Source organism: Phyllobates terribilis, unplaced genomic scaffold, assembly GCF_046119375.1.
Source record: "Phyllobates terribilis strain yellow unplaced genomic scaffold, ASM4611937v1 Scaffold_7__3_contigs__length_470593459, whole genome shotgun sequence".
Classification (NCBI taxonomy): Eukaryota; Metazoa; Chordata; class Amphibia; order Anura; family Dendrobatidae; genus Phyllobates; species Phyllobates terribilis.
In genome coordinates this window covers 234,191,755-234,219,348 of record NW_027362767.1, presented here as the reverse complement: position 1 = coordinate 234,219,348, position 27,594 = coordinate 234,191,755, and the positions used below count along the sequence as shown (strand labels likewise).

Genomic DNA, 27,594 nt, shown 5'->3' with positions numbered 1-27,594 from the left:
TTCTCTTCCCGGACTGCCCCAATTTCCGCGCTCACCCGTAAGGGTACTAATCCCAAAGAGTGGCCGCCCGAAGCAGAGGAGGCCTTTCTTTCCTTAAAACAGGCCTTCTCTTCCGCCCCGGTGCTGCATCGCCCGGACGGCAACAAGCAGTTCTTCCTGGAAGTTGACGCCTCCTCCTCTGGAGCCGGAGCGGTACTTACTCAAAAATCATCTTCCGGGAGGATGGTAACTTGCGGCTTCTTCTCTAAACTCTTCTCCTCCTCAGAGCGCAATTATTCCATAGGAGACCGAGAGTTATTGGCTATCAAACTGGCATTGGAGGAGTGGCGTTACCTGCTCGAGGGGGCTCTTCACCCGGTAATAATTTACACTGACCACAAGAACTTGGCTTACCTCCAGCATGCCCAGAGACTTAAACCGCGCCAAGCCCGGTGGTCCTTGTTTTTTGCTCGCTTTGATTTTGTTCTTCATTTTCGCCCGGCTGACAAAAACGTCAAGGCGGACGCCTTGTCTCGATCCTTTCTGGTGTCTGATCTCGAGGAAGATCCGAAACACATCATCGATCCCGTCAGAGTAATGCAGGTGGCTCCCGTGAGTCTAAATCGTCTCCCTCCCGGAAAGACGTTCGTATCAGTACCTGATCGGGAGAAGATCCTTCACTGGGGTCACTCGTCTAAACTGGCTGGCCACGCCGGTCAGAAAAAGACCCTCCAGCTTATTACCCGGCACTACTGGTGGCCTACCCTGCACAAGGACGTAATAGACTTTGTTTCTGCCTGTGTGTCCTGCGCCCGCAACAAGGTTCCGAGACATCTGCCAGCCGGTCGCCTCCTTCCGCTTTCTGTACCTGCTGCCCCCTGGCAGCATATAGCAATGGACTTTATAACTGACCTCCCAGTCTCTGCCGGTTGTACGGTCATTTGGGTGGTCGCTGACCGCTTCTCCAAGATGGCTCATTTCGTTCCCCTGCCAGGCCTCCCGTCTGCACCCGAGCTAGCTAAAGACTTTATTCGTCACATCTTTCGTCTTCATGGCCTGCCCCTCCACATCGTGTCGGATTGTGGGGTACAGTTCACCTCACGCTTCTGGAGAGCCACTTGTAAACTGCTAGACGTCACCCTGGACTTCTCTTCCGCTTACCACCCACAGTCCAATGGTCAAGTGGAGCGGATCAATCAGAACCTGACCAGTTACCTCCGGCACTTCGTTAATGCCCATCATTCAGACTGGGTGGATCTCCTACCATGGGCCGAGTTCTCTTATAACAATCACGAGAGCGAATCCTCCTCCAAATCCCCGTTTTTTGTAGTCTTCGGTCAGCATCCTCGGATTCCTTTTCCTGTCTCCACCTCTGTGGACAACCCGGCTGCGGAAACTCTCGTTAGCAAATTTTCCTCCATTTGGGAGAGTACCCGATCCGCACTCCTTCAGTCGTCCGAACGGATGAAAAGACACGCTGACAAAAAACGCCTGGATCCTCCACAATTTCGTCCTGGAGATAAAGTCTGGCTCTCATCTAAATATGTCCGACTCAAGATACCTTCTTACAAGTTAGGGCCTCGGTTCATCGGTCCTCTGGAGGTCATCAGTCAGATCAACCCGGTGGCCTATAAATTGAAACTCCCGGCCAACTTACGGATCCCTAACTCCTTCCATGTATCTCTCCTCAAACCTGTGGTACTTAACTCTTTTTCCAAGTCTACAGGTACGCCTCCTGCTCCGGTTTCTGCTGAGGACGAGTTTGAGGTAGAGAAAATTCTTGCCACCAAAAGGGTAAGAGGAAAGACCTTTTTTCTAGTAGATTGGAAGGGGTTTGGTCCTGAGGAGAGAACGTGGGAGCCCCGGGAGAACATCCATGCCCCGCTCATCCTTGCTAAATTTCTGTCTGGCCTAAAAAAGGGGGGGCCTAAAGGGGGGGGTACTGTAGCGCCGGCGTCCCTGCCCTCTGCTAGGCAGGGACGCTGTTCCCCTCACCTCTCTGCTCCGTGCCCGGCGTCCTCCTCCCGCTCTGCTGGCAGCGCGCGCTCCTTCCCGGCCACTGTGCTTAGGGCGCGCGCGCTCTCCCTCCCTCTTAAAGGGGCCGCGCGCGCCGTCCTAAGGAGTCCCCGGCCAATGGCCGGAGGACTTCACCATATATAAGGCACCTCCTCCAAAATGGAGGTGCCCGAGCAATGTTGTTGCACTGTTCACTACTCTGCTTCAGCCCTCAGGTCCCGTTGCCAGTTACCTGCCAGATACCTGCCAGATTCCTGCCAGCTTGCTGTCTTATTCCTGCCTGATATTCTGCTACCTGCCTGCTAGCCTGAGGTCCGACGGTCTGCCTTACTACTCCTGTCAGTCTGTCTAAGGACCAGCTTGCCCGCTCACCTGGGAGCACACATCAACTACCTGCCTGCTTGCCTGAGGTCCGACGGTCTGCCTTCCAACTCTTGTCAGTCTGTCTATGGACCAGCTTGCCCGCTCACCTGGGAGCGCACATCTGCTACCTGCCTGCTAGCCTACCTGGAGGCTCTGCCGTCACGTGCTGTGACCACCTGCCTGTCCAGTGACTCCTGCCCGCTCACCTGGGAGCGCTCATCTGCTGCCTGTCTGCTAGCCTACCTGGAGGCTCTGCCGTCACGTGCTGTGACCACCCGCCTGTCCAGAGACTTCTGCCCGCTCACCTGGGAGCGCTCATCTGTCGCCTGTCTGTTGGTCTTCCTGGAGGCTCCGCCGTCACATGCTGTGACCACCCGTTTATCCAGAGACTCTCGCCTGCTCACCTGGGAGCTCACGTCTACCATCAGCCGCCACAGGTCGTACCAACCCTTTACCCAGAGACTGCCCCGGTCACTTGCCGTGACCATCTGCCCGTTCACCCAGAGACTGCCCCGGTCACTTGCCGTGACCATCTGCCCGTTCATCCAGAGACTGCCCCGGTCACTTGCCGTGACCTCCTGCCCGTTCTTCTAGAGACTGTCCCGGTCACCTGCTGTGACTGCCTGCCTGGTCGCCACCCGCTCCCTTACAAGGACCGCCCCCTTGTATAGTAGCTCAGAGGTTCCGTCTCCCAGACCCGTTACAAGCGTGTTTTTTCATCCGCTCAGACGACTGAAGGAGTGCGGATCGGGTACTCTCCCAAATGGAGGAAAATTTGCTAACGAGAGATTCTGCAGCCGGATTGTCCACCGAGGTGGAGACGGGAAATGGGATCCGAGGATGCTGACCGAAGACTACAAAAAACGGGGATTTGGAGGAAGATTCGCTCTCGTAATTATTGTAAGAGAATTCGGCCCATGGCAGGAGATCCACCCAGTCTGAATGGTGGGCATTAACGAAGTGCCGGAGGTAACTGGTCAGGATCTGATTGATCCGCTCCACTTGACCATTGGACTGTGGATGGTATGCGGAGGAGAAGTCCAGGGTGACGTCTAGCAGCTTACATGTGGCTCTCCAGAAGCGTGAGGTGAACTGAACCCCACGATCCGACACGATGTGGAGGGGCAGGCCATGGAGACGGAAGATGTGGCGAATAAAGTCTTTAGCCAGCTCGGGTGCAGACGGGAGGCCTGGCAGGGGAATGAAATGAGCCATTTTGGAAAAGCGGTCAGCAACCACCCAAATGACCGTACAACCGGCAGAGACAGGGAGATCTGTTATGAAGTCCATAGCTATATGCTGCCAGGGGGCAGCAGGTACTGGAAGAGGAAGGAGGCGACCGGCTGGCAGGTGTCTCGGAACCTTGTTGCGGGCGCAGGACACACAGGCAGAAACAAAGTCTATTAAGTCCTTGTGCAGGGTAGGCCACCAGTAGTGCCGGGTGATAAGCTGGAGGGTCTTTTTCTGACCGGCATGGCCAGCAAGCTTAGACGAGTGACCCCAGTGTAGGATCTTCTCCCGATCAGGTACCGTTACGAACGTCTTACCGGGAGGGAGACGATTTAGACTCACGGGGGCCACCTGCATTACTCTGGCGGGATCGATGATGTGTTTAGGTTCCTCCTCAAGATCAGACACCAGGAAGGATCGGGACAAGGCGTCAGCTTTGATGTTTTTGTCAGCCGGGCGAAAATGAAGAACAAAATCAAAGCGAGCAAAAAACAAGGACCACCGGGCTTGGCGCGGGTTAAGTCTCTGGGCACTCTGGAGGTAAGCCAAGTTCTTGTGGTCCGTGTAAATTATTACCGGGTGAAGAGCCCCCTCGAGCAGGTAACGCCACTCCTCCAATGCCAGCTTAATGGCCAATAACTCTCTGTCTCCTATAGAATAGTTGCGCTCGGAAGAGGAGAAGAGTTTGGAGAAGAAGCCGCATGTTACCATTCTCCCGGAAGACGATTTTTGGGTAAGTACCGCTCCGGCTCCAGAGGAGGAGGCGTCAACTTCTAGGAAGAATTGCTTGTTGCCGTCCGGGCGATGCAGCACCGGGGCGGAAGAGAAAGCCTGTTTTAAGGAAAGAAAGGCTTCCTCATCTTCGGGCGGCCATTCTCTGGGATTAGTGCCCTTACGGGTGAGCGCAGAGATTGGGGCGGTCCGGGAAGAGAAGTGCGGTATGAAGAGGCGGTAGTAGTTGGCGAAGCCCAGGAACCGCTGAATAGCCTTCAACCCCTCTGGTCGAGGCCACTTCTCGATGGCAGACAGTTTCTCAGGATCCATTCGTAGGCCGGTCTGAGAAATTATGTAGCCCAAAAACGGAAGCGAGGTCTGCTCAAAGAGGCACTTCTCATATTTAGCGCAGAGGTGGTTCTGCCTGAGCCTGAGCAGAACTTGACGAACATCCCTCCGGTGTGTGGGGAGATCCGGAGAGAAGACCAAGATGTCGTCCAGGTACACCACTACGCAGGAGTAGAGAAGGTCCCGGAAGATGTCATTGACCAACTCTTGAAAGATGGCGGGAGCGTTACAGAGACCGAAGGGCATTACCAGGTATTCATAGTGGCCGTCCCGGGTGTTGAATGCCGTCTTCCATTCATCCCCCTGACGGATACGGACCAGGTTATACGCCCCACGGAGGTCCAGCTTGGTGAAGATTCTAGCCCCCCTCAGACGGTCAAATAATTCCGAAATGAGCGGAAGGGGGTATTTATTCTTCACCGTGATCTGGTTAAGGCCTCTATAGTCTATACAGGGACGGAGTGAGCCATCCTTCTTTTTGATGAAGAAGAAGCCTGCTCCCGCCGGGGAAGTAGATTTCCAGATGAATCCCCGGGCCAGATTCTCCTCAATATATTCTGACATGGATCGGGTCTCAGCAGCGGACAAAGGGTAAATGCGCCCACGGGGAGGAGTAGCGCCGGGCATCAGGTAGATTGGGCAGTCGTATGGTCTATGAGGGGGTAATGTCTCTGCCTCCTTTTTATTAAAGACGTCCGCATGCGACCAATAAGGAGCCGGAAGACCAGGTAGATTGGCTGGAGTAGGAGAAGGACGGACAGGATGGACGGGAACTAAACAAGTCTTATGGCAGTCCTGTCCCCAGCGAAGGACTTCTCCAGTCAGCCAATCAAGCATGGGTGCATGTCTCTGAAGCCAAGGTAGGCCTAGTAAGAGAGCGTGAGAGAGTCCAGGCAGAACATGAAAGAAGATGCTCTCAGAGTGCAGCATTCCCACCTGCAGGGTTATGGATTCGGTGATGAGTTGGATGGGATGTGGTAAGAGGCCCCCATCCACGGCAGCGACAGATAAGGGTACAGCTAGAGGTTTGGTGGGAATGCGGTATTTCTCTACCAGAGACTGAGAAATGAGATTTCCGGCAGCTCCAGAGTCAAGTTGGGCTAGTTCAAAATAACGGTTCTCCCCGCAGATGATAGAGACCGACAGCAACAGAGATGGAGAGGGTTTACTCTTGTCTAGGACGACCTCTCTGAGCGATCCTAGACACAGGCGATTCCCGACCTCTCCGGGCAGGAACGGATCCGGTGCTCCTTACTGCCACAGTAGAAGCAGCTCCCCTCGGCACGGCGTAGCTCTTGACGGGTTTTGACCATCTTGGTCTGGTCGACCTGCATAGGCTCAGGTGAGTGCGCCTGGGGAGTAGCGGGAGAAGTGACAGGTTTCTGAAAGGTAGACGCTAGACGTGGAAACCTCCTCTCACGGGTGACCTCTTTGGCGCGTTCCTGGAACCGGATGTCAATCCGGGTGGCAAGAGTTATTAAGTCGTCGAGAGTGGTAGGTATGTCCTGACCGGCGAGTTCATCTTTAATACGGCCGGACAGACCCTCCCAAAAGACAGACACCAGGGCGTCGTTATCCCAGGCCAGCTCCGAAGCAAGGGTACGGAACCGTATGGCATATTGGCCCACGGTGAGATTTCCTTGATGGAGGCGTAGCAGAGATGATGCGGATGAGGTCTTCCGTCCGGGTTCGTCGAAGACTTTCCGGAAAGCCGTGAGAAAGGCTGGCAGGTTGGACACCAGGGGGTCTCCTCTCTCCCATAGAGGATTTAGCCAAGCCAGTGCCTCCCCCGTGAGATGGGACATGATGAAGGCTACTTTGGCCCGGTCGGAGATAAACTGGTGGGACAGGAGTTCAAAGTGCAGGGTGCACTGGTTTATGAAGCCCTGAGCTTGAGCGGGGTCGCCTCCGAAGCGTGGAGGTGCAGAAAGCCGGGGTCCAGGGCAGGAAGCCATGGTATTGGTGGGCAGCGGCGCTGCCGGGCTGCGAGTCATGACACTAGCGGTGGTTGCTGGTGGAGCAGTCAGAGTGTCCAGGCGAGAGTTGACATTCCACAGATGACTCAGGATGGACTCCTGTTGGGACCTCTGACGGGACAGTTCATGACATAGGTCCGAGAGCGAGGGAGTTTGGGTGCCACCGGGTTCCATGGCCCGAGCAAACTGTAACGGGTCTGGGAGGCGGAACCTCTGAGCAACTATACAAGGGGGCGGTCCTTGTAAGGAAGCGGGTGGCTCCCAGGGAAGACGGGCAGGTAGTCACGGCAAGTGACAGGGACAGTCTCTGGGTAGAAGGGCAGGTAGTCACGGCAAGTGACAGGGACAGTCTCTGAGTAGAAGGACGGGTACTCACGGCAAGTGACAGGGACAGTCTCTGGGTAGAAGGACGGGTTCTCACGGCAAGTGACAGGGACAGTCTCTGGGTAGAAGGACAGCAGGCAGGTGGCTGGTGAGCGCTCCCAGGTGAGCGGGCGAGAGTCTTTGGACAGGCAGGTGGTCACGGCAAGTGACCGCAGAGCCTCCAGGTAGGCTAGCAGACAGGTAGCAGGTGAGCGCTCCCAGGTGAGCAGGCAAGAGTCTCTGGACAGGCAGGTGGTCACGGCAAGTGACGGCAGAGCCTCCAGGTAGGCTAGCAGACAGGTAGCAGGTGAGCGCTCCCAGGTGAGCAGGCAAGAGTCTCTGGACAGGCAGGTGGTCACGGCAAGTGACGGCGGAGCCTCCAGGTAGGCTAGCAGACAGGTAGCAGGTGAGCGCTCCCAGGTGAGCAGGCAAGAGTCTCTGGACAGGCAGGTGGTCACGGCAAGTGATGGCAGAGCCTCCAGGTAGGCTAGCAGACAGGTAGCAGGTGAGCGCTCCCAGGTGAGCAGGCAAGAGTCTCTGGGCAGGCAGGTGGTCACGGCAAGTGACGGCGGAGCCTCCAGGTAGGCTAGCAGACAGGTAGCAGGCGAGCGCTCCCAGGTGAGCGGGCAGGCTGGTCCATAGACAGACTGACAGGTGTCGGAAGGCAGACCGTCGGACCGCAGGCTTGCAAGCAGGTAAACGGATATCAGGCAGGTATCAAGCAGGAATCTGGCAGGTGACTGGCAGGAACTGGTAACGGGACCTGAGGGCTGAAGCAGAGTGAAGGCTTTGCAACAACATTGCTCGGGCACCTCCATTTTGGAGGAGGTGCCTTATATATGGTGAGGTCCTCCGGCCATTGGCCGGGGACTCCTTAGGACGGCGTGCGCGGCCCCTTTAAGAGAGGGGCAGCGCGCGCGCGCCCTAAGCACAGTGGCCGGGAAGCAGCGCGCGCTGCCAGCAGAGCGGGAGGAGGACGCCGGGCACGGAGTGGAGAGGTGAGGGGAACAGCGTCCCTGCCTAGCAGGAGGCAGGGACGCCGACGCTACATATATCTGTAGGTCATTGTCAAAGAAAATGGTTATCACTTGGAGTTGCCCAACAGTTAGCTCCAATATTCGCTTCAGTAATCAGTTGGGGAATTTGGCAGCTAGATCTCGATTTCCTCATAGCACCTCCGCAGGGGAAATGAAGTATTACAGAGTTTCTAATGAAGTTAGTAGGCTGTCTGTGCAATGCATAGATACAGTATGTTAGTGCTCCAAAGAAGCACTGTTTGTAGCCCCACTGAGCAGATGATAGGTCTGAACAAGGAACCAAAAGTAAGATAGACATCCAGAATCCTAATGGGTGAAAAAATGACCATGAGAAACGATCTGGTGTCAGTGAGCAAATGCTAATAGTTGAAATGTAATAAATAAGTATATTATTATAGACCGGTATATTTAGGCATTACAGCACAGGGACTTACTGAGTGAATTTTTCTCCATTTTACAGGCCACCAATTGGAAACGAGTTCTACGAGCAGTCTGAGTTCATGGATGGAGTACAACCCGAGGGAGAGCGCACGGACGAGCTGGAGTATGAAGTGAGTTTCCTTATAGTGCTTTACATCCATTTTATATATTGATACCATTAGAATAACATGACAGTCCATGGATCAGTCAAATCTTCCAGAGCGAGAGTCTTCATTCTGGGGATCCCAGGTAAAGGGTCCTCCTTTATGATATGACGGATATAGGGGTTTTATGATGAGACCTTTGCTTTCATCTAATTTGTACTTTGGCCTTTGAACAAATCTCTAAATTTGACTATTTATTTGACTTTTATTTGTTTATTTAGGGATTATGGTAGCGGTAAATAAGATTAACTCTATTCAATGCCACAGATTTTGGTAGATATCGAGCATTCGCTTGGGTCTTGATTATATATTGGTCCTGGTGCATCATCACCTCTTTCTACATGAATTCTATGGCTAACTCTTCCCACTGCTCCCCTCAGACCACCATATGTTCTTCTTGGTTCTTTGTGGTCTTCCCTCCTTCCCTTCCCTCCTTCCCTGAACAGCCAGCATGTTAGTGAGCTCATCTTTTTCTATCAGGATTTCAAGAGTGTGTAATATCAATCCAACATCCCCAAGGAAGAAAAGCTGCATCAACCATACATTTCCCTACAGTGCCCATCCATGTTATACATTGGACAACTAGCGTCCACCAGAATAGAAGCTCTACAAGCCGTTCTGTTCTGAGACCCCCTCTATATGTCATAATATGTGATCTTCAGTCTAATCTATTCAATGGATAACTTCCATTTTTTTAATGTCCATGTTTCTTGAAAACGTGACTATTTTTATTGTCTTCTGTACTCTGGTTGACTATGATCGTTGCTTTTTTATGACCCACCTTAGTCCAATAATTGGAACCCAACATTAGGATTTACTTTGGCCATTTACTAGAAATTTTAGCAGGTTGATTTAAGCCATAATTTGTCATTGGTCACTGCTTTTTGTGACATGAAAGAGAATAACAGATGCCAATTTGGACAGATATTGATGGAAGAGATGATCTGCTGCCTTGGATTTGTTTGATCTTTGTCGTGTGCTGTCGTTGGCATTCTTGGACATTCGTTCATGACCTAAGATATGCTCCATTGGGCATGATCATATATGGCGTGAAATGAGTTTACAAATATTCATATCATTATCAGTGCAAAGTATTCAATCGGCCAATAGTTGACGGAAACCTTGACAGACCAACCATAAATGACAAGTCCTTCAGAAAGTGGCCATCTAAGATCTTTAGTGTAGGGCCACCATTGCACCCAAAGCAAATGACTTGATTAAGTTGATCATATATGGTGTGAAATGAGTTTACAAATATTCATATCATTATCAGTGCAAAGTATTCAATCGGCCAATAGTTGACGGAAACCTTGACAGACCAACCATAAATGACAGGTCCTTCAGAAAGTGGCCATCTAAGATCTCTAGTGCAGAGACACCATTGTACCCAAAGTAAATGACTTGATTAAGTTGCTGGTCATCTTTTTCTCTCCACCAGGAGGTAGAGCTGTGTAAAATAAACCATCAAGACAAGCTCGGCCTAACCGTTTGCTATCGCACTGATGATGAAGAAGACTTGGGAATATATGTCGGAGAGGTAGGAAACTGTGAATCCTCCTCAAACTGTGTTACTTCTGCTCTTACCACATTTACTCTATTGAGTTAATTCCTTTCATCTCAGCCTTTTAGTATTTTACTCTTCCAAGCTTGCTAAGAGTTTCATCTGTCACCAGACTTTTATCTATGCAGGTTGTGGGAGTTTTAAGAACAAGTACATGATTTGCAGAAGTTGATAGAACGTTGAGTCGTTATGCAGCTAAAGAAACAGAAAGGTTATATATCTCATCTTAATGTTTTTTTTTTTATCTTTCTCTTCTCTCTTAAAGGTGAATCCAAACAGCATTGCGGCAAGAGATGGGAGGATAAGGGAAGGGGACAGAATTCTACAGGTAATGGCGACATAGACCATATATAACATGGACCATTTTATTGCTTTGCCGAGTTTAAAGGATGAGTCCACCAGGAGTAATAATGAAGAAAGTGTCTACAAAATAAGATGTGTGATCGCAATATGGGATTACAATCCTATTGCTAAAATGTGGACTTATAATGTCATGACTGTCCAGAAATCTGGTTGTGGACCCCACTGGTTTGACAACAAATTCTCAGTTATTCACCATTAAAACAAGAAGTTAGAGAGTTTCTTGAAGGTAATGCTCAAGTTGTTCCCCCAGAGTAGTTTTTTATGGCATCATCTGACCAGCATGGAGATTTGTAGATTTGTAGAATGGTACCAGAGATGATAGGAAGAAGACTAGGTATACAAATCTGAGGTTAGGGTTGATGGAGAATTTGCAATATGAGAAACAGGAATGGGTGAGCATAGTACATACCCAGCATCACATTACAGATGGTAAGCTCCAGCTCATTTTTTTTAAAGACTCATCGACTCATCTTGATCTGCCCCAACAAATCAACATTTTTTGGACCATGTGACGTAGACAAGCAACTATTAATTTATGATCTGAGAAATATCAATATAGTATTGGAAATTTTATTTAAAGGGGTATTCAAAAGTTTGGAAGTTATTCCCTACCAATTAGATAGGGGATAACTTCCCTATCGCTTGGGATCCAACCGATCAAGGCAACCGGGGCTCTAAAGAGTACCACTTTGAAGTGGCTCCTTTTGATTTTTTGTTGAATGGCTTCCTTAGTGAGAAAAGCCTTTCAGATGCTTGGTGACGTTTGGTGGAGCATTTTCAACTGAGGTCTATCATGTGCCCCGATTCTTGAGATCAGTAGGGGTCCCAGTGGCCTGATTATTACCAGCGATCGTGATGTCATGCCCTATCTCAGGGATAGAGGACAACTTCCAAACTTGAGAATACACCTTTAAGATCACTGTCTTTCTCTTTGTATGATATACGCTATGGAATTGAATGCAAAATTGGTCAAAACAAGACAGACTTTCTGCTGACTTGAGAGATTAGTTTACTGCTTCCAATTTAAGTCTACGCAGATAGGAAGGGAGGGAAGAGTAAAATGAGAAGCAGAGTGAGAGGGAGACGCACAGTTACACAGAAAATTGATACTGCAGCTTCCTAGTAAGTGTTTTTCTCACCTGAGGCCCTTACTGCTCAGTAATGCTGTATAATCGTCCTCCATATAGCTATAGCATCTAAATATGTGCTACATAGAAAACAGAAGAGCAGGAATCCCTCATGTTTTCTCTCCTGTCTCAACTCACAAGCTCAGAAACAACTGAAAATCCAACCTAGAGCCTGCATAGAGAAAAACTAATGAAAAATGTGCGATACAAGTCATATAAAAGGCAGAAATGTATACACACGACATCTTATTGTGAAATGTCAATGGAAAGGACGCATGCACTGTAATAGATGGTCTAGTGATCTACTCAAGAACCGCTGTCTGGTCTTTCTGGTCTTTTTTGTCAGCTACTACTCCTAATCTCTATAATAGAGCTCAACAGCAATAAGCATAATCATTTTCCAAATAAGGAAACAATTGAAGAAAAAAAGAAGCCACTTTTGGTGGTGCATTTATTTCAGACATGTGCAGCATATCTACACACTGCACACTTGTAATTCCCTGCATTTGTACAGTCACCATCGCATTTGGTCATTCCTGGCATCCAAATGAATGTCAGGGTTCCTTGTTCTGACTATAGTTATGGGACCAAAACTGTGTAAACTAGAAAACCTCCTTCTAGTATTTAAACAACATCAAGATTTTAACAAAAAGTTACTGGCAACGTGAATTACATGTATTTTCTTCCTTTCCCACAGATTAATGGAATGGATGTGCAAAACAGGGAAGAAGCAGTCGCAATTCTAACACAAGAGGAAAGCACAAATATTTCTTTGCTTGTTGCCCGTCCAGAGACAGAGGTAAGATTGTTCCTTCCAGTTTCCATCAGTCCCTAAGGCTCTGTGTAATTTGGAAAGTAGAAGTCACTCCAGTCTTTGGTAACAATCATGAAAACTCTTAGCTTGTTGGTTTCTTCTTACATATGAGCTGAGATCTTCTCTTGTCTTGAGTCATTTGAATCCCCAATAATAGATAGTCCAAGGTTGTACCCAGGTCGGACTGGCCAAGTTCTTACACAAAAATGGACTTCAAGGTCTAGTAGAACACCATCTTATTTGGAACTGATTTTATAGTTAATGATTTGTCACCAGGGAATATTTCTTACAGCTGCTAGCTGATTGATCGGCTGAACCACCATTCGGCCACCAGCCATCTGTTGTGTATGGCGGGCTTTACACTGGACACAGCTGATGCTATGGACAAGCAGTGTCTAAGAAATAACTTGAGCTCGTCATCACCTCAAATCAGAATGATTACATTGTAAAATTATGATAACATATTATTGTGCCTCCATACTGCCCCCTAATATTGCTACTAGTCATGGCATCCTCTGAAAGTTCATTGGCATATCACAGGGCAAAGAATGCGTATATGAAACATTGCTTACTGGGATTCAAGGGAAGATAAGTCTCCATTATTCTCCTCTGGTTCTTTTAGATGGACAGAAGATGGAAGGATAGTGACAGAGAGGACTTCTTGGATGATTTGGTATCTGAAAATGAACAGGAACTACAAGCACAAAGGCTAAACTCTCCACCTCAACAACAGGTACAGATGTACAACATTGTGGTATCAAGTCTGAAATCGTTAAAAAGTTTTTCAATCCGACATATGTGGAAGCAGAAGCCTTCTGACTCTTCCCGATGAAGGATGTTGGGGGAGATAAAGCATAGGACTGTTGGATTTCCTTTCATTCTTTGGGAGATAAGCCACTAAGAGAGATTTCACCCAGCGACTTACTCCCTTTTTTCTAATGAGAGAACACATGCATGTTCGGCCCACCTGAATGCGCTTCGATATGGGATTGGGGGCTTGGTAAAGATTATTGTTGGCTGAGGTATCATTTAGCTGACAGCTATGTGATGTGTATGGCCAGCCATAACTAGTGTGTCATCAGTTAGTCAAAACTAGAATTTCCTTAATTTCACCCAACAAACATAACTAGTCTATTTTCATGTGTATGGACACCTTAAAGGGCTTTTCTGGTGTCAAAAAAACCCATGTCCCCTGGTGCAAACTTGGCGCCAGACCTGGGGAAATGAAAATTAAAATACCCCTTTAAATATTTCATATTTGTTTTATTGTCTCCTTACTATGATGAGTTTTCTTTTTATTTTAGGTTGAGAATGATGAAGTTGAAGGTAGCCCTAAGTCTCCTCGACCTTTTCCTCATCCAGCAGGTTTAAGCCGTAGTCAGGAACTGGACAGTGGTGTAGGGAGGACAGATGAAAGCACACGTAATGATGAAAGTTCGGAACACGATATTTTGGGTGACGACCAAACCAGCAGCGCAAATACACCAGGCAGTCAACGTCGTCTACGCTTCCTACGGGCGGACGCACAGCATCCTCTTCAGTGTCGTGAATTTCACCATAGCTTGGACTCTTTGCTGGCAGCTGATGGATCTGCACCTTACAATGAGGTTCTTCCACCAGGTGCTGGATTAACTGATGAGGAGTATGAGAGATATCGAGAACTGCTGGAAATTACTTGCCACATGGAGAATGGAAATGGTCCTGCTTTTCTTTATGCTTCACGACAGGGTGGTCTAGATGTGAATCGCAATGAAAGTGTTTTACGTGAGATGGCGGTACTAGAGGAAGAGCTGCGGCACCTGGAGTTCAAGTTTCGTAATGTCCTAAGAGCCCAAAAGATGCAACAATTACGGGAACGGTGCATGAAAGCCTGGCTCTTAGAGGAAGAGGAGAGTCTTTATGAGTTTGTGGGTGGGGGAAGTGGGAACATTGATGGTTCCACAAAACTTCCAGATATCACAGAACTCCCTGAAAGGTCAGATAAGGACAGTACCAGTGCATATAACACTGGCGAGAGTTGCCGGAGTACTCCACTAATGATGGAACCGCCATTACCACTAGACAGTCCCTTACGGAGGATTAATGATCCCTCTGGTGCATTTTCCCAAGCAGCAGAAGGAATATCACCTAATGCTAACATGAACAGAGGACATGGCAAGAAAGTGCCTCCATATCCCGGTAGTCCTGAGCCTGTGCCACCAAAATTTCGATCCTTGTGTCGGGAAGGGAGGCATACAACAGAGGAAAGGTTAAGAAGAGCAACAAAACAAGGGAGCGAGTTAGAACGGGGAAGTCGTGAGAACAGCCCATATCTCAGCAGACGCCAACGCTCCCAAAGTGGAGAACGTTACCGAAGCTGCCTCCAATTGGCCCAACCAAGAAGTCTTGATGAACTAGATATAGACCCCACGTGTACAAAAACTATGGGGGCTTCCCAAGGCAATCACTCCCATATAGAGCCGAGAATGGAATGGAAAGTAAAAGTAAGAAGTGATGGTACCCGTTATGTGGCCAAACGTCCAGTCAGAGATCGCCTCCTGAAAGCAAGAGCAATGAAGATTAAAGAAGAGCGTAGCGGGATGACCACCGATGACGATGCTGTAAGCGAGATGAAGATGGGGCGTTACTGGAGTAAGGAAGACAGGAAAAGACATCTCATGAGAGCTCGGGAGCAAAGGAAGAGAAGGGAATTCATGATGCAGAGCAGGTTGGACTGCCTGAGAGAGCAGCAACAGCAGCAGGGTGCAGACGGCAAAGGCGAGATGAGCATCATTGCCCTCAGCCACCGCAAGACTATGAAGAAGCGTAATAAGAAGATCTTGGATAACTGGATCACCATCCAAGAAATGCTGGCTCATGGGACACGCTCAGCTGATGGAAAACGGGTTTACAATCCCCTGCTCTCCGTTACCACAGTCTGAGGAGCATCCAAAACGCCAAGCAATCCTTGCCAAATCAGAACCTCTCTACTTTCTGTCTGTGTGCCACACCAACCATCCTTGGAGACTCGCTTACTCTTTATGTTTTCCCATTCAGTTCCATTTTCTTAGATCTTTTTTTTTTTTTTTTTCTTTCCTCAGTCTTTTGGGGGATATCTAAGAGGTACTTAAAACACAGGGTTAACTTTCAAACCAGCTCTTGCTTGTAGATTTCACAACTTCAAAGACATTTTTAAAGTTTCTCGATTCTGGACTGGTCCAGCGGTGGAGAAAAAAATACAAATTAAAAAAAAACAAAAAAACGTAAAAGCAACTAGGCGGATAAGTCAATCCATCATCCAGCTTGGAATGAAAAACAGCACAATTTACTTTTTAAAATCCAATGGGTGAATGAATACCATTTGCATTTGCCAAGGCTATTTCTTTCTAAAAGGTGTGGTCCCTCTACATGGCTTTGTTGAAAAATATGGTTACGGAACTGGTTAAATACGAAAAAAAAAGAAAAAAAAGAGAGAGACTAAACGCTGCCCCCTGGTGGTGAAAGAGAACATAGCAACATCGACAATGTCCAATTTGTTGATGAAGAACAATAATAATAGCACAGGGATGGAGGTCGTTACGAGATTTGGATAAAGAATCTGCCTTTTATCTTGTGGACACAACTGCTCGTTACAAGGCGTTGTGCAGGCTCACGTCTTAGAGGATTTAATTGTCTATTGTTTCCAACGTGATTGTGATCTCGGGATCTGATTTTAAAAACTGTTTCTGTTTCCACGATTCTGTTTGACATTGAATGTGCGAGCCTGAGAGAGAGGAAAGTGGTGAGTCTGGTACAAAAGGTGCATGACATGGAGGTATTTTTGCTGGGAGCAGAAGGTCTTTCTTTGTCCATTTTTTTTTTTTAATCTGGAGATTCCACGATGGCTCTCGAAGATGAGACGTGACAATAAATGTGATCTTCATCTCACCGCCATCAGCTGGTGTCCTCTAGGTCACTCATTTTAAAAGCACTACTGAGAAAATGAGATCTCATTGCAGGATGCTGTAGACAGAAAAAAATCCCTTACGTGAACAAATTAGTGTTTGTTAAAAGGAAGCTATCACAAAAAAATGACCTACTGTCTAAATCAGGTTTTAGCATTGAATGGATTTTTTGGAGGGTTGGAGGGGGCAATGTTTTGGGTTTTTTTGCATATCACAATCTGTATTAAAAATAAAAAATAGAAATCATGCAATTCTCACACTGGCTACTCGGGCTTTTTAGATTCTAACTTCCTGTTTCAGGAAACAACACATGTACACAGCCACAATTGTCATACCCTGAAACTGAAGTATCTAATGAGTGTGTGCAAACTTCATTGTGAAGGCAGGGGTAGCCGGGTCTGGTGTGAAGGATAATATCCGTTTGCGTTATCCATGAGCAAGGACAGGGTTTTAGTAGCCTGAAAACGCGTAAGAAAAACTCATATATAAATTTACAAGTATCAGTAATGTCTCATTTTAATTGAATTGGAACAAAGTTTTTTGTACATTTTTTATCCCAAAAAACGGCAGGATTATCCCTTCACTTCAGCTGTGACATTGCCTATTGTAATTGGTGGATCCTGTGTTATCAGCAGTGTCTAGAGGTTATTGTAATCCTGCCGATGATGAGGAGGAGCCTGCGGAAAACACTTCCTGAAAGGACAGAAAGTAGGAGTCTAGTGAAAAGCAATGTCAAAATTTCAGGATTAATAATTTTGTCTTTTAATAGAGATTGTGATCTGAAAAAAAAAAAATGAAAAGGCATCTAACAAAAAAAAACATTTAAACAATAAGTCATTTTCTGATGATTAATTCCATCCGAAGGCAAAGCTTACAAGCCGTTAGCACTGTGAAAGATGAGCAACCTTAAAAATGGAGTAATATTGTTGGTTCATTGTGCCCAAACAACTCTTATTCTAAGTAAATTATGTTGCCTGTGATACAAAAAATGTGTACGGTATATATATATATATATATATATATATATATATATATATACACATATCTTTTTTCCCCAGAAAAATCACAACGCTGGTCAATAGGTTGTGTCAATTATTGCAACTTACGACCATTGAAGTTCTGTCAACTATGAGAGTTGAGTGAAAAGATTCATAGGACCCCGGTTCGGCGGGCACGCCAGTAGTCCTGTGAATCTCTTGCCACCCGTCAGTATCCCCAGCGTATCTTCTGATTAATAGGTGTGATGCCCACATAAAGTTGTGCCTGTCCTACTAATCAGAAGAGGCAGCAGGAATGCCGACATGTAGGAGGTCTGCAGAGCTCTGGTTCGGTGGCCGTGGACTTCCTACGAGGCCACTGAACCACGATCCTGCAAATCTTTTTACTTCTAAGTATCATTTCCTTTAAAATTTTATCTAAGGACCACTAAGGACCTTAAGAGGCGTTGACTGACACAGGGAATCAATACACAACACTATGTGTCAGTTCTGGCCATGGTGTTTCTGAAAACTCAAAGGGTTTGTCCCACAATTATAAATTGTCATCTATCCATAGGCTAGGTAATAAGTGTTTGATCGGTGGAGATCCCACTGCTGGTACCCTCACCAATCATCATGAGAATGGAGGTTTTTGTGCCCATTCATAGTTTATGGGACTGCGTTGTACTCGGTAATCTCCATCATAGAGGGGCAACGCTCATGCGTGACCACTGCTTGATTAAAGTAGGACAACAGGACACAAGTTCTCCCAAAAGGTGGAGGAACCCCCATCTTGTCAACAGGCGATAAGTTGTAATTGTGGGATATCCCCTTCAGCAAAATCAATAGAATTAAAAAATTCCTAAACTATTCCTATCATTTTCAAAAAACTACATTTCAAAAATAAAATTTTGCTCACTACTAATTAATTCATAATTTCACTCCCTCATTGAATGACTCTACCCTGCTGGGCTTTTTACTCTTCTCAGCTTTGAATCCACCACTTGATTTACTTGATAGGACGAGTGGAGGAAGCAAAGGGACAGTGCCTTTCCGAACAAATACGTACAGCAAAAAAACAACAATTTGTCATTTTTGTCATTTGTCATAGACAAAAATAGGTAAATTACAACATTAGCACAAACTTTCATAATATTCCCCCTGATAGCCAAAAAATATGCATGTGAGGAGATGGGACCAGTTTCATTTTGTTTCGATGTTCTGTTCATTGAATGAAATACCATAATTAAATGATATTTCAATAAGGCAGAATATAAGCCCTGCATTAATAAAATATCTTTCGTATGTACTTATAATATTATAAGTGGAATTTTTGTGCTAAAAATTTTGCAAAATATTTTGAGATTTCTTGAAAGATGAATCTTTTAGCCTCACGGTATTCACTGCCACTAGGAGGACCTGTCACTTGCCATAAATATGTATTTATTATATAATCTTTATAAAATACATATAATTTTTACCTGGTGTAAATGTCATGGTTCTCCTGAATCTGGCGATGTTCTTCTTTTCTTCCTGCGCCTCTCCGTTCCTGAGATATGACCCCTTATTTGTTGTATATAATATAGTCTTTTAAGTAACTGGGTGTGGTCCTCAAGAAGACACCTATGAAGAAGAGTTGAGGACCACACACTGTTGGCCAAGGAGACTACTAGATTTATATACACGGAATAAAGGCCATATCTCAGGAATGAAGAGGAGCAGAATCAAAAGAAAAACATCACTGGATTCAGGAGATCAGCGGCCTTTACACCAGGTTTAAAAAAAAATTATATTTATTGAAGGTGTCAGGTCCTCGTTAAGTTTTCCCAAACCCTTGGACCACACAAATTTATTTAAAAAATATTTTTACCGTATTAATTAGATTTAGACATAGAAAGGAACTTGACATTAACATAAAACATATACCTTTATATGGAGACATCTCACGGTCACGAACTACAAAAGAAAAACTATCTCTTGCCTTGAAGGACCCACCGTTTCCATTCTTTAGACACACAGCCTTATTGATTTTAATAAAGTAGGTACCGTGCAATGCCTGATTTCTCCTGCGGTGGTGCTGTAGGGAAACTGAACAGCTATCAGATGATTACAGCCAATCGCTGAGATTAGATTAATGTTGGGGGTTTCTCCGAAGCAAGGTACATACAAGTTAACAAGTTCAATAATTGAAATTAATTGAACTTCCGCAATTATTAATGTCATTCGAAAATGTAAAATACAGAGAAATGCTAATTCCACAAACGCGTGTAACGCCATACCTACCACCATGAATGAGGAGAAGGAACTCTTACCCCTAATGAGCGCTCCCACAAATGTCCTTCCAGTTCAGCATCCATCCTTCATTGCAGTGGTGCCTTCCAGGTCCACCTCTCAGGCTCAGTGAGTAGATGGGGGCTGAAAGACTTGTGTTTGATTTCTCTTGTGGGTTGTCTGTTTGACTTTCTTTCAATCTCCATTGTTACTGTGTCTCATCTTCTCTGCTACTGGGTCGAGAATCTTAATAAACTTTTACCTTTCTTATAGGAGGGAAATGGTGTCGGGTTGTCATTTATTCATTTCACTCAGCCAAAGATGGGCATTTAACAATACATCAAAAAGTTTTATATAGAGTCTGTTCCTGACAGCTGGAATCTTGAAAATGAATGGTATCATCAATGATAATATAGATAAACATACATAGTTCCTCTATATGGACATATGCATAAGCCGTGACACGAGAGAAGTCTTGGAGATGAGAGTAGGAGGTTCAGATTATGTAGTGTGTTAGTCTTAGATCATTAGCAGAATGAAGAGCAGGTGTAAAGTGATAGACAGGGATGAGGGAGTAGATGTAGGGCGGTGAAGCATGGTGGAGAGTACAGGTAGGGTGGTACACAGAGATGAGGAGATGTAGGGTGGTGTAGCACTGTGGAGAGCATAGGTAGGGTGGTAGACAGAGATGAGGAGATGGAGGGCGGTGAAGCATGGTGGAGAGTACAGGTAGGGTGGTACACAGAGATGAGGAGATGGAGGGCGGTGAAGCATGGTGGAGAGCACAGGTAGGGTGGTACACAGAGATGAGGAGATGGAGGGCGGTGAAGCATGGTGGAGAGTACAGGTAGGGTGGTACACAGAGATGAGGAGATGGAGGGCGGTGAAGCATGGTGGAGAGCACAGGTAGGGTGGTACGCAGAGATGAGGAGATGGAGGGCGGTGAAGCATGGTGGAGAGTACAGGTAGGGTGGTACACAGAGATGAGGAGATGGAGGGCGGTGAAGCATGGTGGAGAGCACAGGTAGGGTGGTACGCAGAGATGAGGAGATGGAGGGCGGTGAAGCATGGTGGAGAGTACAGGTAGGGTGGTACACAGAGATGAGGAGATGGAGGGCGGTGAAGCATGGTGGAGAGTACAGGTAGGGTGGTACACACAGATGAGGAGATGGAGGGCGGTGAAGCATGGTGGAGAGCACAGGTAAGGTGGTACACAGAGATGAGGAGATGTAGGGCGGTGCAGCACTGTGGAAAGCACAGATAAGGTGGTAGACAGGGATGAGGAGATGTAGGGTGGTGTAGCACTTTGGAAAGCAAAGGTAAGGTGGTAGACAGGGATGAGGAGATGTAGGGTGGTGTAGCACTGTGGAGAGCACAGGTAAGGTGGTAGACAGGGATGAGGAGATGTAGGGTAGTGTAGCACTGTGGAGAGCATAGGTAGGGTGGTAGACAGGGATAAGGAGATGTAGGGTGGTGTAGCACTGTGGAGAGCACAGGTAAGGTGGTAGACAGGGATGAGGAGATGTAGGGTGGTGTAGCACTGTGGAGAGCATAGGTAGGGTGCTAGACAGGGATAAAGTGATGTAGGGTAGTGTAGCACTGTGGAGAGCACAGGTAAGGTGGTAGACAGGGATGAGGAGATGTAGGGTGGTGTAGCACTGTGGAGAGCATAGGTAAGGTGGTAGACTGGGATGAGGAGAGGTAGGGTGGTGTAGCACTGTGGAGAGAAAAGGTGAGGTGGTAGACAGGGATGAGGAGATGAAGGGTGGTGTAGCACTGTGGAGAGCATAGGTAGGGTGGTAGACAGGGATAAGGTGATGTAGGGTGGTGTAGCACTTTGGAGAGCAAAGGTAAGGTGGTAGACAGGGATGAGGAGATGTTGGGTGGTGTAGCACTGTGGAGAGCACAGGTAAGGTGGTAGACAGGGATGAGGAGATGTAGGGTGGTGTAGCACTGTGGAGAGCATAGGTAGGGTGGTAGACAGGGATGAGGAGATGTAGGGTGGTGTAGCACTTTGGAGAGCAAAGGTAAGGTGGTAGACAGGGATGAGAAGATGTTGGGTGGTGTAGCACTGTGGAGAGCACAGGTAAGGTGGTAGACAGGGATGAGGAGATGTAGGGTGGTGTAGCACTGTGGAGAGCATAGGTAGGGTGGTAGACGGGGATAAGGAGATGTAGGGTGGTGTAGCACTGTGGAGAGCACAGGTAAGGTGGTAGACAGGGATGAGGAGATGTAGGGTGGTGTAGCACTGTGGAGAGCATAGGTAGGGTGGTAGACAGGGATAAGGTGATGTAGGGTGGTGTAGCACTGTGGAGAGCACAGGTAAGGTGGTAGACAGGGATGAGGAGATGTAGGGTGGTGTAGCACTGTGGAGAGCATAGGTAAGGTGGTAGACTGGGATGAGGAGATGTAGGGTGGTGTAGCACTGTGGAGAGAAAAGGTGAGGTGGTAGACAGGGATGAGGAGATGTAGGGTGGTGTAGCACTGTGGAGAGCATAGGTAGGGTGGTAGACAGGGATAAGGAGATGTAGGGTAGTGTAGCACTGTGGAGAGCAAAGGTGAGGTGGTAGACAGGGATGAGGAGATGTAGGGTGGTGTAGCACTGTGGAGAGCATAGGTAGGGTGGTAGACAGGGATAGGGAGATGTAGGGTGGTGTAGGACTGTGGAGAGCACAGGTAAGGTGGTAGGCAGTGATGAGGAGATGTAGGGTGGTGTAGCACTGTGGAGAGCACAGGTAAGGTGATAGACAGGGATGAGGAGATGTAGGGTGGTGTAGCAGTGTGGAGAGCATAGGTAAGGTGGTAGACAGGGATGAGGAGATGTAGGGTGGTGTAGCACTGTGGAGAGCACAGGTAAGGTGGTAGACAGGGATGAGGAGATGTAGGGTGGTGTAGCACTGTGGAGAGCATAGGTAGGGTGGTAGACAGGGATGAGGAGATGTAGGGTGGTGTAGCCGTGTGGAGAGCATAGGTAAGGTGGTAGACTGGGATGAGGAGATGTAGGGTGGTGTAGCACTGTGGAGAGAAAAGGTGAGGTGGTAGACAGGGATGAGGAGATGTAGGGTGGTGTAGCACTGTGGAGAGCATAGGTAGGGTGGTAGACAGGCATAAGGAGATGTAGGGTAGTGTAGCACTGTGGAGAGCAAAGGTGAGGTGGTAGACAGGGATGAGGAGATGTAGGGTGGTGTAGCACTGTGGAGAGCATAGGTAGGGTGGTAGACAGGGATAAGGAGATGTAGGGTGGTGTAGCACTGTGGAGAGCACAGGTAAGGTGGTAGACAGGGATGAGGAGATGTAGGGTGGTGTAGCACTGTGGAGAGCATAGGTAGGGTGGTAGACAGGGATGTGGAGATGTAGGGTGGTGTAGCCGTGTGGAGAGCATAGGTAAGGTGATAGACTGGGATGAGGAGATGTAGGGTGGTGTAGCACTGTGGAGAGAAAAGGTGAGGTGGTAGACAGGGATGAGGAGATGTAGGGTGGTGTAGCACTGTGGAGAGCATAGGTAGGGTGGTAGACAGGGATAAGGAGATGTAGGGTAGTGTAGCACTGTGGAGAGCAAAGGTGAGGTGGTAGACAGGGATCAGGAGATGTAGGGTGGTGTAGCACTGTGGAGAGCATAGGTAGGGTGGTAGACAGGGATAAGGAGATGTAGGGTGGTGTAGGACTGTGGAGAGCACAGGTAAGGTGGTAGGCAGTGATGAGGAGATGTAGGGTGGTGTAGCACTGTGGAGAGCACAGGTAAGGTGATAGACAGGGATGAGGAGATGTAGGGTGGTGCAGCACTGTGGAGAGCACAGATAGGGTGGTAGACAGGGATAAGGAGATGTAGGGTGGTGTAGCACTGTGGAGAGCACAGATAAGGTGGTAGACAGGGATGAGGAGATGTAAAGTGGTGTAGCACTGTGGAGAGCATAGGTAGGGTGGTAGACAGGGATAAGGTGATGTAGGGTGGTGTAGCACTGTGGAGAGCACAGGTAAGGTGGTAGACAGGGATGAGGAGATGTAGGGTAGTGTAGCACTGTGGAGAGCATAGGTAGGGTGTTAGACAGGGATAAGGTGATGTAGGGTGGTGTAGCACTGTGGAGAGCACAGGTAAGGTGGTAGACAGGGATGAGGAGATGTAGGGTGGTGTAGCACTGTGGAGAGCATAGGTAAGGTGGTAGACTGGGATGAGGAGATGTAGGGTGGTGTAGCACTGTGGAGAGAAAAGGTGAGGTGGTAGACAGGGATGAGGAGATGTAGGGTGGTGTAGCACTGTGGAGAGCATAGGTAGGGTGGTAAACAGGGATAAGGAGATGTAGGGTAGTGTAGCACTGTGGAGAGCAAAGGTGAGATGGTAGACAGGGATGAGGAGATGTAGAGTGGTGTAGCACTGTGGAGAGCATAGGTAGGGTGGTAGACAGGGATAAGGAGATGTAGGGTGGTGTAGGACTGTGGAGAGCACAGGTAAGGTGGTAGGCAGTGATGAGGAGATGTAGGGTGGTGTAGCACTGTGGAGAGCACAGGTAAGGTGATAGACAGGGATGAGGAGATGTAGGGTGGTGTAGCAGTGTGGAGAGCATAGGTAAGGTGGTAGACAGGGATGAGGAGATGTAGGGTGGTGTAGCACTGTGGAGAGCACAGGTAAGGTGGTAGACAGGGATGAGGAGATGTAGGGTGGTGTAGCACTGTGGAGAGCATAGGTAGGGTGGTAGACAGGGATGAGGAGATGTAGGGTGGTGTAGCACTGTGGAGAGCATAGGTATGGTGGTAGACAGGGATAAGGAGATGTAGGGTGGTGTAGCACTGTGGAGAGCACAGGTAAGGTGGTAGACAGGGATGAGGAGATGTAGGGTGGTGTAGCACTGTGGAGAGCATAGGTAGGGTGGTAGACAGGGATAAGGTGATGTAGGGTGGTGTAGCACTGTGGAGAGCACAGGTAAGGTGGTAGACATGGATGAGGAGATGTAGGGTGGTGTAGCACTGTGGAGAGCATAGGTAAGGTGGTAGACTGGGATGAGGAGATGTAGGGTGGTGTAGCACTGTGGAGAGAAAAGGTGAGGTGGTAGACAGGGATGAGGAGATGTAGGGTGGTGTAGCACTGTGGAGAGCATAGGTAGGGTGGTAGACAGGGATAAGGAGATGTAGAGTAGTGTAGCACTGTGGAGAGCAAAGGTGAGGTGGTAGACAGGGATGAGGAGATGTAGGGTGGTGTAGCACTGTGGAGAGCATAGGTAGGGTGGTAGACAGGGATGAGGAGATGTAGGGTGGTGTAGCCGTGTGGAGAGCATAGGTAAGGTGGTAGACTGGGATGAGGAGATGTAGGGTGGTGTAGCACTGTGGAGAGAAAAGGTGAGGTGGTAGACAGGGATGAGGAGATGTAGGGTGGTGTAGCACTGTGGAGAGCATAGGTAGGGTGGTAGACAGGGATAAGGAGATGTAGGGTAGTGTAGCACTGTGGAGAGCAAAGGTGAGGTGGTAGACAGGGATCAGGAGATGTAGGGTGGTGTAGCACTGTGGAGAGCATAGGTAGGGTGGTAGACAGGGATAAGGAGATGTAGGGTGGTGTAGGACTGTGGAGAGCACAGGTAAGGTGGTAGGCAGTGATGAGGAGATGTAGGGTAGTGTAGCACTGTGGAGAGCACAAGTAAGGTGATAGACAGGGATGAGGAGATGTAGGGTGGTGCAGCACTGTGGAGAGCACAGATAGGGTGGTAGCTGGTAGACAGAGATGAGGGAGGAGATGTAGGGCGGTGCAGAACTGAGAAGAGCACAGGTAGGGTGGTAGACAGGGATGACAAGATGTAGGGCGGTGCAGGACTGTGGAGAGCACAGGTGAGGTGGTAGACAGGGATGAGGAGATGTAGGGTGGTGTAGCACTGTGGAGAGCATAGGTAGGGTGGTAGACAGGGATGAGGAGATGTAGGGTGGTGTAGCCGTGTGGAGAGCATAGGTAAGGTGGTAGACTGGGATGAGGAGATGTAGGGTGGTGTAGCACTGTGGAGAGAAAAGGTGAGGTGGTAGACAGGGATGAGGAGATGTAGGGTGGTGTAGCACTGTGGAGAGCATAGGTAGGGTGGTAGACAGGGATAAGGAGATGTAGGGTAGTGTAGCACTGTGGAGAGCAAAGGTGAGGTGGTAGACAGGGATCAGGAGATGTAGGGTGGTGTAGCACTGTGGAGAGCATAGGTAGGGTGGTAGACAGGGATAAGGAGATGTAGGGTGGTGTAGGACTGTGGAGAGCACAGGTAAGGTGGTAGGCAGTGATGAGGAGATGTAGGGTAGTGTAGCACTGTGGAGAGCACAAGTAAGGTGATAGACAGGGATGAGGAGATGTAGGGTGGTGCAGCACTGTGGAGAGCACAGATAGGGTGGTAGCTGGTAGACAGAGATGAGGGAGGAGATGTAGGGCGGTGCAGAACTGAGAAGAGCACAGGTAGGGTGGTAGACAGGGATGACAAGATGTAGGGCGGTGCAGGACTGTGGAGAGCACAGGTAGGGTGGTAGACAGGGATGATGAGATGTAGGGCGGTGCAGCACTGTGGAGAGCACAGGTAAGGTGGGGGTGGTAGACAGGGATGAGGAGATGTTGAGCGGTGCAGCACTATGGAGAGCACAGGTAGGGTGGTAAACAGGGATGAAGAGATGTAGGGCAGTGCAGCACTGTGGAGAGTACAGGTAGGGTGGTAGACAGGGATGAGGAGATGTAGGACAGTGCAGCACTGTGGAGAGGACAGGTAGGGTGGTAGACAGGGATGAGGAGATGTAGGATGGTGCAGCACTGTGGAGAGCACAGGTAGGGTGGTAGCTGGTAGACAGAGATGAGTGAGGAGATGTAGGGCGGTGCAGCACTGTGGAGAGCACAGGTAGGGTGGTAGACAGGGATGAGGAGATGTAGGATGGTGCAGCACTGTGGAGAGCACAGGTAGGTTGGTAGAAAGATGAGGAGATGTAGGGCGGTGTAGCACTGTGGAGAGCACAGGTAGGGTGGTAGACAGGGATGAGGAGATGTAGGATGGTGCAGCACTGTGGAGAGGACAGGTAGGGTGATAGACAGGGATGAGGAGATGTAGGATGGTGCAGCACTGTGGAGAGCACAGGTAAGGTGGTAGACAGGGATGAGGAGATGTAGGATGGTGAAGCACTGTGGAGAGCATAGGTAGGGTGGTAGCTGGTATACAGAGATGAGGGAGGAGATGTAGGGCAGTACAGCACTGTGGAGAGGACAGGTAGGGTGGTAGACAGGGATGAGGAGATGTAGGATGGTGCAGCACTGTGGAGAGGACAGGTAGGGTGATAGACAGGGATGAGGAGATGTAGGATGGTGCAGCACTGTGGAGAGCACAGGTAAGATGGTAGACAGGGATGAGGAGATGTAGGACTGTGAAGCACTGTGGAGAGCATAGGTAGGGTGGTAGCTGGCATACAGAGATGAGGGAGGAGATGTAGGGCAGTACAGCACTGTGGAGAGGACAGGTAGGGTGGTAGACAGGGATGAGGAGATGTAAGATGGTGCAGCACTGTGGAGAGCATAGGTAGGGTGGTAGCTGGTAGACAAAGATGTTGGAGGAGATTTAGGGCAGTGCAGCACTGTGGAAATCTTTGTGGATGAGATTGATAAGTTTATATTGTACTTCATAGCGAATAGGCAACCAGTGCAATGACTGGCACAGGATGGAGGCAACAGTGTAGCGACTGGACAGAGACTTTAAATGAGACCTGTTACTAGGTCAAAAGTGGACAGTTTTTGCTCTTATTTTATTCCTGCTGCTCCCCTGAGTATCCAATTTGTTTTTGTTTTTTTTTAAAGACACGATACGTTTCCAGAGATAGGGGCTTTTTATTTAGTGCTCATTTTTATGATGCTCTGGGGCGTGTCTTTAGGCTGATCTGCATAATTACCCTATGAGCAACTCCTCCTTTGTAAAGACCATAAAAATTAGCAAAAAATAAAAGGGTTCATATCTTT

The 27,594-nt window shown here is 48.2% G+C and overlaps 1 protein-coding gene across 2 annotated transcripts in view; it reads left to right on the top strand.

Annotated features, from left to right (window-relative positions):
• The window catches only part of PDZD4 (PDZ domain containing 4), a 168,712-nt gene extending 148,785 nt beyond the window's left edge, over positions 1–19,927 (top strand). For both annotated transcript variants that reach the window (XM_073639822.1, XM_073639821.1), the window contains exons 3-8: positions 8,487–8,577; positions 10,049–10,147; positions 10,437–10,499; positions 12,359–12,460; positions 13,098–13,208; positions 13,780–19,927. In XM_073639822.1, the coding sequence (XP_073495923.1) occupies positions 8,487–8,577; positions 10,049–10,147; positions 10,437–10,499; positions 12,359–12,460; positions 13,098–13,208; positions 13,780–15,396 (2,083 nt within the window). In that variant the 3' untranslated portion in view covers positions 15,397–19,927. The remainder of the gene's footprint in view (positions 1–8,486; positions 8,578–10,048; positions 10,148–10,436; positions 10,500–12,358; positions 12,461–13,097; positions 13,209–13,779) is intronic.
• The last annotated feature ends 7,667 nt before the right edge of the window (positions 19,928–27,594 follow it).